The sequence below is a fragment of the Ctenocephalides felis genome, unplaced genomic scaffold (genome assembly GCF_003426905.1).
Source record: "Ctenocephalides felis isolate EL2017-DRISC unplaced genomic scaffold, ASM342690v1 CF-g0.4_SCAFFOLD_00845, whole genome shotgun sequence".
Classification (NCBI taxonomy): domain Eukaryota; kingdom Metazoa; phylum Arthropoda; class Insecta; order Siphonaptera; family Pulicidae; genus Ctenocephalides; species Ctenocephalides felis.
Window position 1 is genome coordinate 13,316,828 of NW_020536999.1, and position 15,693 is coordinate 13,332,520.

A 15,693-nucleotide genomic window follows, 5' to 3' on the forward strand; every position below is an offset into this window, starting at 1 on the left:
CTAATTTAATTTTACAAAGTTTCGAGACTAGGTTTGTCCAATCATCAGTGTATTATAATTTAAAATCTAAAATAACACTATGTGTTAACTCTTGCAAATTGTTCTTACTAAATGCACGTGCATGCGATTTGTAGGCGACTGAAACCTCTGTACAAGGTCTACTTGGTGAGTCATAAAATATCAAATAGGAATGAGAAGGGATAGGGCCCAGTTAAAAAAAATGATGTCGCTAGAAGATAAAATATTTTTTGTTAGGAAACGGTACGCAGGAATTTGTTTTGTGCTCGTTGTATCATGTTTAAATTGCTCTTTTTAGCAGTACCCCAAAGTTGAATTCCGTAGGTCCACACGGGTTTGATCACCGTCTCATATATTCAATAAATTTCTTTAAATTTTTATTTGATCGTATTTCATCAAGATAAATTTTATTGTATACAGTCAATCACTTAAAAATTGTTTTTGTTTTTTAAATTGATAGGTATATCCCCGGACAAGTTTTAGGTAAGGATTAGCAGGCCGAGAAAATGTTTTTTTCATTTTTTCGGTCAGTTTTAATTTTTTTTAAATACTCTGAACCCCTATTTTGTGAGAATTATTATAGTAATTACATAATTTTTCATCTCGATTTCTGTAAGTGAACATTTGACTGAATTTCGATCGAGATTTGTTGAACTTATGATGAAAAAATTTTGCATAAAAAAGTTATTTCATCAAGAGTTGTCCAACTCAAATTCTTAATTTTTAATGCATCGGATCATTTTTTTTAATTATTTTTAAAATACGTGTGTGAAAAATACATGGTCGCAAGCCCTCAATTTTCAATTTCAATTATATATTTTTTTTAGGTAGTTTAAGAAAAACTATCTTCATATAATAATTTATCACATGTGTAGGAGTGAATGATGATGATGGTCTCCGAGCAATTATATTTGATTTTTTCTTTTGCAATTAACGCAGAAAGTGTGAAAGTGGCGTGCTCGTGCTCCTATTGCATTGTTCTCGATAAATATGAAATACTATTAAAATTTCACTCGACAAAATAGTAATAATAATATACAGATCGTGACAATATTTGTTTCTTAATGGGGAAATAAATCATTGTATTGTGTACATAGGAATTTGGTTAAATGGGAATTTTATGGACTACTGATTAAATTCTGTACAATAAGAATAGACAAAGGCAAAGGGAAAAAATGCGAACTTAACATATATACCATCATTAATGTATAATAAAAAATTCAAATGTTAAAATAATTCTCGATATATTCGCATGGCTAAATCGTTACTACACAATTAATATTAATAAATAATTGAAATGACTAACTATAAAATAATTTATCGTTATTACAATTGACAAAGCTGTTCATATTCTCATTTTTATTATTTAATGACCTACATCATCTTCCAAAACCCACCAATAATATTTCTATTATCCCATTCGAATGAGCTAAAAAAATTGTATTATATACTACGTCTACCAAATTTGGCGAAATGAACTGACCAGATCTATTCAATAAAGGAGAACAATGACATCATCGTGCCGTAACAATGAAAAAAGTTGTTTTTTCTACCAACAAATTTATTTCTCTCAAACTCCGAAGGCCGTTCATCAAACTATGAACAGTAAATATGGCACCAATGAACTTTAAGCAGAGAGCTGGCCGGATATTATGAAGAAATATTTGTAAATAGTAATGATTATCTTCCAGAAGGAGAAGTTAATAATTGGAAGTTTGTTTTCGCAAAAAAATCAGATTTGCTAGTTTTATGTTTTCTCGGTGTTTCGAGCCATTTTGAATCGAATGAGACCGAATTTGAAAAAAATATGTGTGAGCCGATTTTTGACCTTTCGTCGACGTTTGCTTAAAACCAGCTGGACCAAGTTTAAAAATTCAAAAGTCGTTCAAAAGATATTTTGCACGGCGATCAGCCAATCCATTTCTTTGTAAATAGCAGAAAAATGAAAAAAAAATCATCCATTTTGGCACCATCAAAATTATTGATTTTTTTTAAATTCAAGAAGTTTTGTGAAGATCAAAATTAGAAGTAATTAGAATGACCATATATGATTTTTTTCCGAATGACCAAAGATATGAGATATCAATAATGCAATAAATCACAGTTTCGGTTTCTCAATTTAGGCCCCTTAATTTCTTTGGCTTCTTTTTTAATTTTGTTAGGCGTTTAACACGTTGAACCCAGTTAGAATTTTTCTTTGGATTATTTATGTGATCGACAGTAAACAATAAAATTAGTCTTGATGAAATTCTATCAAATTAAAATTTGATGAAATTTATTGAATATATAAGGCGGCGATTAAACCCGTGTGGACCTACGGAATTCAACTTCGGGGTACTGCTAAAAAAAGCAATTTAAACATGATCCAACGAGCACAAAACAAATTCCTGGGTACCTACAATTCAAGAATATATATCAATGGGTGCCATTAATTATAAGAACAGAATTGACATACATCCCAGGAAGGACAGCGGACCAGGCACAAAAGTAAAATACCTGAGGCCTATTATAGTTTAATTAACTATAATACTTCGATTTTACTACATTTTATTGTTTTTTCCTCCTTTTATCTTTAGCTTTTCATCTAATATAAAGTTAAGGAATTTCCATTAATCACGTGGGGGAGGGAGGGGTCTAGTAAGATATCACGTGCATTTTTTTACCAAGATTTTCAAGAAAAAAAACAAGTTTTACGTTTTTTCATAAATTCAAAAAAATCATTCGGAAAATTTTACCTAATTAAAAATACATGTGATGTTTGGCGTGGGAGGGGGGTAATTCTAAATATTACAACGTATCACCAAGCGGGAGAAGAGGTCCAAAAAATACTTAAAAAAGCAATCACGTGACTAATGGACGCCCCCTAAACTTGCCCTTGAATAAAAACTTCAAAATTTCCTCCCAGCTACCAGTTTATCAGTTCCATTATTGAATATTATCATAAATCACTCACTCCGATACAGTTTACACAATCACGAAGTCAAACGTTCGTTCGCGCGTTCATGAGGAGCGCAACGATCTCGTCCATGCATATGTAGTATGTACATTGACATTATTACTACGAATAATAATATGTATGTACATTAATAAATAATGAATAATCATCATTTTCGGTACAATGACACGATATAATTATAATATGAATTATATGATGATAAAACGGGAGGACGGTGACGGGACCGGTTGAAAAGAGACGGGATCAAAGACGACCGGAACTGGCGAGGCTGAATCGCATTTCCGTTCAGGACGGACGACAAATGGACGTGTATATGTACACATATGTATATAGATCTTATAATAGGGAGATTAGCATTATACACACTCTACATTATATGCAGGGTGTCCCAGAACTCAACGTCAAGCCGAAACAGGGCGATAGCAAATTAGAAACGTATCTCACAAAAATTATAACTTTTTTAACCAAGAGCTTTGGTGAATCTGCGACCATTTTTGGTTATGGTGTTTTTTTTAAATTTTTTTTATTATTGGCTTTTGACATACATCATAAGGCCAGATGCCATTCCTACAATTGTTTACTACAAATTCCTATTGAATAATTAACTTACAAATTAATTTTAGTATTATTAATAAACTTAAATATATATTTATAAATTTTTAAATTATTACTAGCTACTAGTGTTTGTACATTGCTTGGAAAAATAACATTTTCTTTGTGTAAATTTATTATTAATGTTATTGTGGTTGATTTGTAATTACCCGTAGGGTAAGTTATAGCAATCGCAAAAAAGCTATTACGAAAATTTTTATATATCTTTACGTTTCAAAGTTTCTGAACATTTTGGCATAACCTGGAAAAAATGGATGTACGTGTGTAATTTTAAAGTTTTTTTTTTGAATAATTAGTTGTTGGAACGGAAAGTTCCAGCAACTTGCCTTAAGGCACGATGTCATGCACCACTAGTTTTTTTTTCATTTACGCAACCGTAAATAACATTTCTAGGACAATTGCTACACATTTTTGAGGATTAAAATATTTTTTCAAAGCATGAATTTAAATTTTTTTAAATTGGTCTTAATATTTTGATATTGAAAATAAACGTTAATGACGAAACATTTCCTAATTCGTTTAATTTTTTTGAATGTTTATTATCTATGATTCTATATCAATATAAATGTTAATAAATTTGAGATAAAAAATTGAAAAAAAAATGTCATTTATATTCAAGATAATGCAAATTAATTCAGATTGCAATTTTTTTGTAAGAGTACAATACTCTTAGCTAAATTAAATTAAAAAAAAAATTAACATTTAAAAAATGTTATTAAAAACTTTTTTTTGAATGTATGATTTATGCCTAATGTATGTCTTATTAGCGTGTAGGTGTTCGATAAAACATTGTATTAAGGGGTTAGGGGTACTTGGGATTTTTGAAAAATCGATTTTTATTTTTTTGCATTTTCATTAAGGGTAACATCTTGAAAATATTCTCTGAAAATTTCAAGTTGATCCGATGATTACTTTTTGAGTTATTGGACTCTTACCAGCGCGTTGACGCAAGTGGAGAGCTCGATACTTATACTCAAGATCATTCTCCCTCACCTCCTGATGTTTTAAACGCTTTCAAACCGATTTACGACGATCTCAGCAATGATAATTTACTTTCAAGATGTGTAGTTCAAGATTAAATCCATAACCAGAAAAAATTAGAAGCTTCAACCAACTAGTGTAAAAAATATACCTAGAAACCGTGAATACTAGTTCTACTATCGTACAAATTGCTGAATACATATACATAATTATTATTATTGATTATGGATACCCTAGAACCTAATTATGGGTATAATTCCCATTCGTATGCTGAAAAATTGGATGCTGCACGTGTGAAAGTGGCAGATCAGCGCGCCAACGAGAACACTCAGGAGGCCAGAATGCTTCGTAGGCAACAGCAAATGGAAATTTTGGAAACTTGCACAATGACTGATAAACTATTATATGGCCCAGATATAGATGACTCAGTTTAAGTAATTCAATAATTCGAATTTCTGTACGTAAATCCAATGTGAAACTTTAAACGCGTTTTTCTCAAAACTATGTTTTTTGAAACGGTGACCACTGTAACTCGAAAACCACTTAGTAAATTTTAATGAAATTCATACAGCTTTTAGAATACATAATAAACTCGTGCCTGATCGAAGGATTTTTATTTTTTCAAAAATTTGAATTTTTTAAGACTAATTAACTGTTGATTTTTTACCCAAAAATCTAGATTTTTTCTTTCTGATGCTGCCATTTTGTTAATTTTTGCAAAAAAAGGAAAACCTTCGATCCGGCCCGGGATTAACTATTCATAAAACTATTTTTTTAATTTGATTGATTTTAGATGAATCTCTAAGGAGTTATGATGGTCACCGCCAGGACCGTTTTTCGAAACAGGGTCAACAAAAACGGCTCTAACTTTGGGAATATTGATTTTTTTTTTCTGAAATTTTTGTTACATCAAGTTAAAACATTGTATAATAATGCTGTATTAATATTTTTGTAGAAAAACATCGTTTAATAACAAAAAAAAATACTGAAAACACTTATTTTTTCGTGCCTGCAAGTACCCCTAACCCCTTAATAACATGCAAGTAAGAGGGGCAGCTCAAACATATTATATGGGTGATTTACCCAGTGCAATGCCACTTATAGATGTTCCTGGGGCATACTAAAAGTCATTGCAATTGTTAGCCTAACCTGACACTAATTTCATTTAAATTGAAAGGGTAGATTTGACGAATCTAGTTTTATCGATGATAACCTTTCCATCGCAAAACTCTGAGAATTATTTAGGAAAATTCATTTTAAAATAAACTTGATCGAAATTCACTGAAAACCTAAAAATTTAAATCCAATCATTCAGGAAACGTATTGGATTTCTACTTCCATCCATCAATAAACTATTGATCCAATTATTGATAATATTAAAACATGAAAGTGCCATTGTGTCAATCTGAACTTTCAATGTCAAAACCGTCAACCGGTAGAGATTTTTTTATTTAACAACGACATATTTTTTTTATCGCACTGTTTCAAATTGCAAAACAAACGCATGTTATTCAATTAGTTTGCTTATTATTTTTGTCTCAATGTCAACTCGAAACGTTTTTGTTTAATCAGCTAAACTCGCTAACATAACAAATTTATGGTTAAACAAAATAGTTCAGAAATAGAACAAACAATTATAGAGCTGATATAAAAGGATAAAAGATAGTTATGAAATGTACGTTCTTACGCAATTGGTGACCCTAACTTACACATTTTGAGGTTTTTACTAAAAACTATAATTAACAATATGTTTCCTTCAAAATTCGTACTCGTCAATATATAATTATGATAAAAAATATATAATATACAATTTAGTATTAATTATAAAATTGAGAAACCGTATCCTTAAATATAATTCACACCAAAATTCTAAGCAAAAATATCACTTCGCATTAATTAGAATGATTAAATGCAATTAATCAAAAAATATACATATCGTGCACTATTAATAAATATTTTCTAATATTACCATGAATCATAGAGTAAATGTTAAACAAATATTACGATTTAATCTAATCAAGAATTCATTATCGATTCGAAAATTAACAAAGCAAACACAACACGTATTCGTGTATTTACACTTAGATTGCATAAGTAGAAACAAATTCGTTGGATGTTTTGAAATTTTTGAATCAAATAAAAAATTATAATGGCGTTGAATGGAAATGTACATTTATCAACATTAAACATTATTAGAGACCCGTCACGGTAATAGGTATATAAAATAATAATTAGAATAATATACAATATAAAATAATTATTGAAATTATTTTTGAAATTGTTATTGAAACATTTGTAAGACTCGCTCGATCACACTTATATAAAGTTTATCTTTGTAACTAATATTATTTATGATTTTATTTTTCGCAACTTATTTTGAAATATTATTCTACCTTGTCATTGTCATCTTCTTCAGGAACTGTTTAAAACAAACATTTTCGGCCTATTTTTGTTAACTAACATTGAAATTATGGTAATTTTTTTCTACTTTTTCAAAAATATTATAAATACTAGTTATTTATGATGTATGTGCCTTAAGACGAATTGCTGAAACTTCCCGTACCAACATTTTTTTTGAAAAAAGGATTCAATTTTAAGAGCGGTCCAAGGAAAAATCAACTAGATAAGATATTATGTTTATTTACTTGGCACTTGAGAAATACTCAGAATTACTATTAAATATTTCATTTAAGTAGCAGATTTCAAAATTTATCTGTTGACGCATGGTTGATCAATCAATGGACCGCGAAAATGATTTATTATGTAAATATGAGAGCAGAGCGAATTTTATTCCAATGGCTAAATTACATTCTCAAGAAAACCACCTATATTACATAGAAATAAGTACAACAATTAAAAACTAAAATGCCTAAAACTACATCAGAGATTTGGTCAAGTTAATAAAACAAATATGACTTAACATTTAAGACTTGGTACCTGCCTCGGGCAGTCTGATATCAAGCAATAGTGATATCGGTTTCCACCGATTTACTATTCAAACAACTTCATAACGTAAGAATTAAAAAAAAACATCCTCATGATCTGTTTCAAGTCTACTAATATATGACAATCCATTTTAACTTTGTTTCCCTTTCTAGATTTAAATAGTTTTTAATTTTTTTTTGCACGTGATGAACATTTGTCTTAATATTTTATGTAGATAGATGATGAAAACATATTTAGAAAAAAATAATGTTGTAAACAAGATTAAAAATCCTTACATTACAATTACCTATTCCTTAAATTTAGCTAATCTTGTTTTTTCTTCTTTACGATCTAACAATAAGATCGTAAGATAAGAAAACCCTTTTTAAATCTATTCTATAAATTCTAAAATTTCCCACTTTTTGCCAAGAATTTATTAGCAAGCCTCCCCATCACTACGAATCAAGTGCATTTTGAATCATTCATCAAATCTCTCAAATCCATGCTCTCGAAATCGTCAACAAAAATTTGTATCTGCATTAGTAAGATATGCCAAAATGATCAGAAATATTTGAAACGTAAAATTATGAAAAAAAAATCCATCTCCATTTTTTGTGATTACTTACTATTAACTTACCCTACGGCGAACAAATAAAATATAGCATTATAATTTAGAAATAATGTTTACTTAATTCTTCCTACCATTAATTACAAATGTAAGCAAATAAATACAAAATTGAAAATATAGGGAAAAAGTAGATGAAAAATTGTTCATTTACACACAGATTCTGGGTTTTTACTTGAAAACTTGCTATTATCATATAATAATGACAATTATGATACAAATTATCAGTGTGATTCATAAATATTCAGAAAAACTTTGAATTATGCCAACAGATAAAAGAATTAATATGGTATTAAATTCTTTGAATCAACTCTTAAAACAAGAACAGTTTATGCGTTTATCTATGAGTTTATCTTTTGCTCTACTAAATATTTCGAATGTTTTCTCAATTTTCGAGTTTGAAATGCTATTTTGAAATTTTACTTAAAACTATAACTCAAATTTTATAACTTTGCAATCGAACATTCAATAATGTTTATTAAATGATTAGTAAGAAAAATGTACTTTAGAAATTATAATTGCCAAAAAGTAACTAATATATCGTCCGAAATTATGAAAACTATAGACTAAATTATTGAAGCAATTAGGTTGTGTAAATTACTATATTATTGTACTAACAATACGTCCTGGAGAGCTCATTGAATATATAAGTAACTTATATGTGTCTTTCTGGACTAAAACATAAATTACTCAAATATTTTATACCGGACATATCGTTTTTAGTATTTGAGGTCCTAGTAGACATATTGAACAATAAAATACCAAAAACCCTGGCACCAACGGTGCGTCCTGAAGAGCTTTTCAAAATCAAACATCTAGTTTATTACCTCATACCACGAATCTCAATTATACCAACTAGAACTAGTAATCACCTTTAGTGTGTTAGGGTTCAATATTCAATTAAAAATAATTTTTCTTCAGTACTTGTTGATTTTAGTATTTGTTTATAGAATAGAAATATTCAAGTATAATATACTCCATACATTCTACTACTAACGGTACGTCCTGAAGAGCTCATTGAATACACAAGTAACTTATGTGTGTACTTTTAGACAAAAACATAAAATTCAAATATTTTATTCCGGGCATATCATTTTTAATATTTTTGCCCAAAAGTAGACATATTGAAGTACAAAATACCAAAACTACAAGACTCCAACAACAACCGTGCGTCCTGAAAAGCACCTTAAAATATATATAAGCTTCATTTTCTCATCCTACAAATCACAATTACACCAACGAATGCCAATGTGAGATAAATGTTAAATTAATCAAAAACTTTGTTCGGGAACATAAATTTTAGGTAAAATTAAGTGTGATATTGTCCTTTTAGCGCAGATACTAAATTATTTTTTTCTGAATTATTTATACTGCTTATTATAAGATCATAAATGAATTCACAAAAGCAGGACATCAAATAGGATAGGATATTAAAAACTTTTGAATTGTAGATGTGGTTACAGGACAACAATATGAAATTGTAGATGTGGGTACAGGATAATACTATGAAAATGAAGGTGCAGAAAATGTTTGCAGCTAAATATCTTTCATTTTTTTTAAATAAATATTATTCCCTGTGGTCCCTATTTAGAATATTTTATACACATAAAATTATAAGTCTATTAGTTTTTATGTGCATTTAAATATCCTTTCAACTCTTCCTTATACATAATAGCATGAATAATTATCCACAACATTTTGTTTAATTTCCTGGTATTGGAAAATATTGCATCATGGCATTTTGAACAAATCAAAATTTTATGTGTCATAAATCAACTATCGCGACTGAGATTATTGTTTTTTAAAACGCATTAAATTATGTGAACATTTTCCGCGTACTTTCTAAATCGCATTGGCAGAATATAATAATTAATATTTGTAAATATTTTTTATTATCCTACCTTTGGTTTGTCCCGCCTCGTCTTCATCACCAGTCCGTCGTTCTCGATATAATCCGGAACATCTTTTCGATTTCTGAAATTAAACACCATCGTATTCTCCGACTGCTGGTGCCACGACTTTTTATTACTACCCCAACTGTTGTTCTGCGTGTGATTGTTAAGTTCGTTGCTCTCTCTAGCATTCTTAAGATTCTTCTCGTGCTCCAAGGCCTTCTGCCTATCGTTCTCGGGGGGCTCCATGGGCCGGATCACCCCGACCTGTCTCGTAGGCGAACCGTTAACGGCACTTCCGTTCGTAAGAGGAAAAGAAGGTTGTTGTAGTAAGGGCGACTGAGGGCTTTGGGGTACCACGTCTGCGGTTGGGGATAGCAGAATTGGAGATGTTGGTGAAGGAGTGCGTAACAGAATAGGGGATGAGTTCAAGTTTCTAGGACTCGTAGCTCTGTCGTTTTCCCTCGTGTCTAGAATTATGTTTTTCATAGGTTGTTTTTTAGGTGACACAGGTGGTGTGCGTATTAACTTGTTATTTTTAGGCGAACTCGGTGGTTTCAACCCCATGTTACTACCTAATCCATAAACCACAGGCGTAGGTGGTTGTATTTTAACCGGTGGTTTTGTACTAGGCTTTACAGTAGCTATGTTTTCAACACTCACGACCACCGGGGCTGGTTTGGGTAAAACGGCAGGCTTTTTAGCATTCGATATGATATTTTTATAGTTAGCTACTTTAACAGCCACGTCGCCGACCGGTTTCAGGGGGCGAGCACGCCTCACGCTGCTCTCGAAGATCCGCAAAGCGCTCCGCACCGTGTCCGGGGGCGGCCTTTCTTCATCCGCTAAAAGAGGCGCAACTCTACGGGGTTTGTTGCTATTGTTCTGATTAACCCCGCATAAATTACTACTAGTAGTTCTAGGTGCAGGCACTGGACGTTCGTCTATCACAACGTCTTCGTTAAAAGATTCACGGCTGCCCACTTCGCTGACCTGAGGCTGCTGTTTTCTATCACATCGCAGCAGAGTCTCCACCGACCTCGCACGTTTCAAGCTCTCATTTCCGCGCCCCAGCGCCCTGTTCGTCCTCGGTTTCTCGTACACATTAACTTTAACATGCTCCTGATCGACATTGTCGTCTAATAGATCATCGAGACTCGTGGCACGCCGCAGGGGTAACACTGTGGGCCTAGCTTTGCGGGATTCCCGCAAGGCGAGACTCAAATATTTGCACTTCAATTTGTTCACTATTCCCGGGCCGTATTGGAGCTCCTCGGAGGAGTCCGAGTCGGCGTCCGCGGGCGAAGCCCCGCAGAGACGCTCTTCAACCATGTTCACACTACTAAAGTCCGCGGCAGACTGACGACTCCGGGGAGTTATTGACACTGCGTCCCCTCCAAGTGGAGCGGAGATGGAGAGACCGTTGTTTGGAACAGAGGCAGCAGAGGATATACCGTTGTTCGGTGGAAAAGAAGTCTTGGCGGTCAGATGACATTTGCGACGCTGAAGTAGCTCCCGTTTCCACTGGGGCATGCTGCTGTCATACGATGTTGACATCGTGGAAGAGAATACCGATCGACGTTCCTCTTACTAGTTATTATCAAATATTATCTTATCAATTAAACACTCGATTGAACTCCATCGATCGAACATCACACCTGTCGTACATTTATGCTTCTAACATATTTTTTAATATAATTATATACGAATACCTTTGATATTGTATCACAACCGTTGTTTCAGAAATGTTTTCGTTTCGAAGAGAGTCTGATCACCATGACAGATGATTTTAATTTAAATATCACATATGAACGATTACACATAATTTCGTAACAAACGGACTAGAAAGTTTAATTATACTACCGAAAATAAATACATTTAAAATATTGTTAGAAGCAATAAACACCGAAAGCCGCCCATTTCTCCACACTCTATTTAACCCGGTGACGCAACGCAAAACATTCAATGGCTGTCACAGTATCGCCAACGCTCAAACGACTGACGATCTCGACATGGAATATAATACAATTTGGAGAATTAAATGATAAAATGCTACTATATAGATAAAACTGATTATACCGTTTATCAATTATAATATAGATAAACAATTTATTGGTGCTACTTTTTACGACGAGTTTATCTATTGACAGCTCAATTTTCTTAGGGGGTGTGCACACAGTCAAATTTCATGAATCAAATCCTTTTCATATTTTAGGCAACTTCATATATAACATATATATTAAAATAGCAATTCACAAATTAACAGTTTAATTGATTTAATTTATTCATAAATATATTTCGAGTTAATTTAGCACATTAAAAAATGAATAAACGATGATATTGGCATTCCTGAACGGAAACCAAGAAAAAGGTTTCGCTTTTGAAATTTTTTATACCATAGTTTTGTTTTTTTTTTCTTTCATAAATAAATTTATTTTTTTAACGATGACATTATTAATTTTCATATATATTCATGAGAATTATAAAATAGTAATAGTAGTAATTTTCAAATGTCGTTCAATATTAAAAAATGCCCATAAACCAACGTTATTTGGTGTATTAAATTTTCTAAATTAATAGTATATTAAAAGTAAAGTGACTTCAACCACTCTTATACATTTTTAATTAATTCCTATCCCGATTGATTTTCCAAAACAAAAATAAATGGTATTATACAGTATAGCCTTAAAATGTTGATCTCTATATGATCTCTATCAACTGTCGTTCAATTTTGAAAATGTCCATAAACTATCGTTGATTAGTATATTAAATTCTCTAAATTAAGAGTATATCAGAAGTAAAGTGACTTCAATGACTCTTATGCATTTTTAAAAAATTCCTATCCCAATTGATTTCCAAAAACTAAAACAAATGGCCTTAAAATGAAGATCTCTATCAAGCAGTTTTTTATTCAAAAAGTGAATCAATTTATGAAACTGTAACAAACTTGTCTTTACATTTCAGGAGTCCCTGAGCATTTTCGATTACCTTAAATAAATTGATGTGTAAATGGATACAATTTTTTATTTATATAATTCAAATAAATGTTCTAGACATTTTTTATTTTAATGTTTAACCGACTTGAATGAATTTTAAATCTTAAAATTATTAGATTTTTACATTTTTTCAAGCAATTTTGCCACGCACCACTAGTTTTTTTACAAAGAGTCATTCTGATTTATTTCAAAATTTAATATTTAAAGGCAAATTGTCGTTGCAACAAATGTCGTTTGTGCGCACACCCTAATAAACACGCTCTCAATTTTTGTCCTTTTTGACAGTATGGCGGAATATAACAGACCTTTTAACAGAATTTAGCCCTTTTTGCTATGATTTACTAACGAATACTCCGAAACTAGATCTGATAGTTAATAGCATAAACATTTCGATATAGTTTATAATAATCCATAAGTGAGTTATTAATTTATCAAATGAATATATAATTCTTCTAAAATGCTGTGCTTTTTTTCACTTGCTCAATTTTTGCCTTTTGCAAAAGAGCAAATATATACTTAACAAAAATTTAATCTAATTGTTTACTAACAAGTATATAATTGATTTATTTTTAGTTAATTTTGGTATCAGATTTAGGTTATGTGTGCACACTCTTCACCCATTTGTCTATTGTTACTGTTTTTTTCAAAATGGAAATAACTTTCATTAGATTATTTCTTTTAGATAAAATCATCATGTCCGATAGTGATGAGTCAGATATTGTTCCGGTTAAGCGAAAGAAAAAATATAATATTGAAGAATCAGAAGACTATAGTAGTAATGATAGTAGTCCCATTTTACATAGGCCAGCAAAGAGAGTTAAGGTAATATTTATTGAATTTATCAACTGCAATTTACTAACAAGATAGTTAACAGATTGAAGGATTCAAATGTGGTATAACTCTAATTTTATTAAAGAATGATTATAGTGTTGATGTTAAATTTTTTTTTTTTACAGCGTCAACTTTCTGAAAGCAGTAGTAATTTTAGTGACAGTGATTCGGATTCTGAACCAATTATGAATTCAAAAAAAGGTCCTAGAGCTTTGGAAAGCGATTGTGAAAGTAATTCAACAGAATCTGAATGGCAATCTGATTGGTCAAGTGATAATAGCGAAGTATTACTTCAAAAGGTTCTATTGAATGATATAAAAGATAACGAAGAGGCATCCAAAGAAAATACTAGCTCTAGTTCTGATGATGAAAACTCTGAAAAATGTCCAATATGTTTATTAAAATTGTCCAAACAAGAAGTAGCCACGCCAGAATCTTGTACTCATACATTTTGTTTCGAATGCTTACAAGAATGGTCAAAGAATGTTAGTACATGTCCCATCGATCGAAAAGAGTTCACTGTAATGTTGGTCCGAAAAAGATATTTATCCACACACAAAAGAGAAGTTAAAGTCACTAAAGTTGAAAAGTCTGTTGAAGAAGAAGTTATAGATGACACAACTTTTTGCGAATTGTGTCATCAAAGTGATAGGGAAGATATTATGCTGTTATGTGATGGCTGCGATTCTGGTTATCATATGGATTGTTTGACACCTCCTTTGGAAGAAGTTCCCGCTGGCGACTGGTTTTGCTCTGCGTGTTCTTTACTAAACCGAACTACTTCAAGGAATGAACCCATAGAATCCCGGCTAATCCCTCGAACCATGCATAGTGAACGTGTAAGACATAATGTGGAAACACAGAGAAGACAATATACATTTATTGATATATTTGACCCCGATCAGCCCTCAACATCTTCAGGTTTTGCCTCTAATGACGTCATAGTGATAAAGGACTCTCCTAAAAAAGCATTAAAGAGAACGGTAAAGAAAAGAGTTACTTCCAAAAGAAAGACTGTTAGGAAGAAACGAAGAAAAACCACCAGACGTAAGTACACAACTGAATATGAAATTTGCCAAGAAACAGGAGCAAAAATTGCAGTAAGAAAGTTGGTACCGACGAAAAGAAAATCAAGCAAACGAAAGACTAAAAGGAAAATTAAAGGAAAATCTAAAAAAAGAAAGGCAACATCTTCTAGTAAAAAGCACTGTAGTAGTAAGAATTCAGAGAGAGAACCTCAGGAGGTGGTTCAATCAACAGCATCAACTTTGCATTTGTTTGGACGTCCGAATGAACTAGATTATTTTTCAGATGATTCAGAAGATGAACAACCACCTATTGTTAACAAACCTATTATTACTAAAGTTAGTACAAAACTTGTCAGTAGCTTAAATAAACCAGAACCTAAAAAGAGAGTTATAGTACCCGCCAGCAGTTCATCAAATTTTCTGGACAGTATATTGGAAAGCCAAGAACAATGGCATTCTAAAAGAACACCATTTCAGATGAGCGGTGGTAAAATTGTAATAAAAAATAAGAACTAAAGGTAATAAAAGCAATTAAATTAAAAGCTTAATAAGTACAATTTTATATATTAAGGCTTATACAAATAACCCAGTGATAGACCAGTAAGGACACATTTCAATATTTGATTAGTTTTCAAATGAACATAGTTTGTTTGAATTTTGTATATATATATATATATTTTTTTTGTAACATAATGTATTGAATTCAGTAATCTTTAAGATTAGGATAAACATATTAGATAAATCTTAAGTGTACCATGCTATTTTCGCTCTTAGAATAATGTACAAGGCACTTTTTCTTTTTATTTTTGTTAATTCTTATAGCAAACTT

The 15,693-nt window shown here is 31.4% G+C and overlaps 2 protein-coding genes across 3 annotated transcripts in view; one reads left to right on the plus strand and one right to left on the minus strand.

Moving 5' to 3' along the window:
• LOC113376291 overlaps nt 1-11,921 on the minus strand; it is a 33,142-nt gene extending 21,221 nt beyond the window's left edge. For both annotated transcript variants that reach the window (XM_026616202.1, XM_026616197.1), the window contains exon 1: nt 10,019-11,921. In XM_026616202.1, coding sequence (XP_026471987.1) covers nt 10,019-11,566 — 1,548 coding nt within the window. In that variant the 5' untranslated portion in view covers nt 11,567-11,921. The remainder of the gene's footprint in view (nt 1-10,018) is intronic.
• Nucleotides 11,922-13,290: 1,369 nt separating this feature from the next.
• On the plus strand, nt 13,291-15,494 carry LOC113376522 (PHD and RING finger domain-containing protein 1-like). Its single transcript, XM_026616473.1, has 3 exons — nt 13,291-13,420; nt 13,688-13,827; nt 13,962-15,494. The coding sequence occupies exons 2-3, from the start codon at nt 13,699-13,701 to the stop codon at nt 15,378-15,380; spliced, it is 1,548 nt and encodes a 515-aa protein (XP_026472258.1). The 5' UTR covers nt 13,291-13,420; nt 13,688-13,698; the 3' UTR covers nt 15,381-15,494.
• The last annotated feature ends 199 nt before the right edge of the window (nt 15,495-15,693 follow it).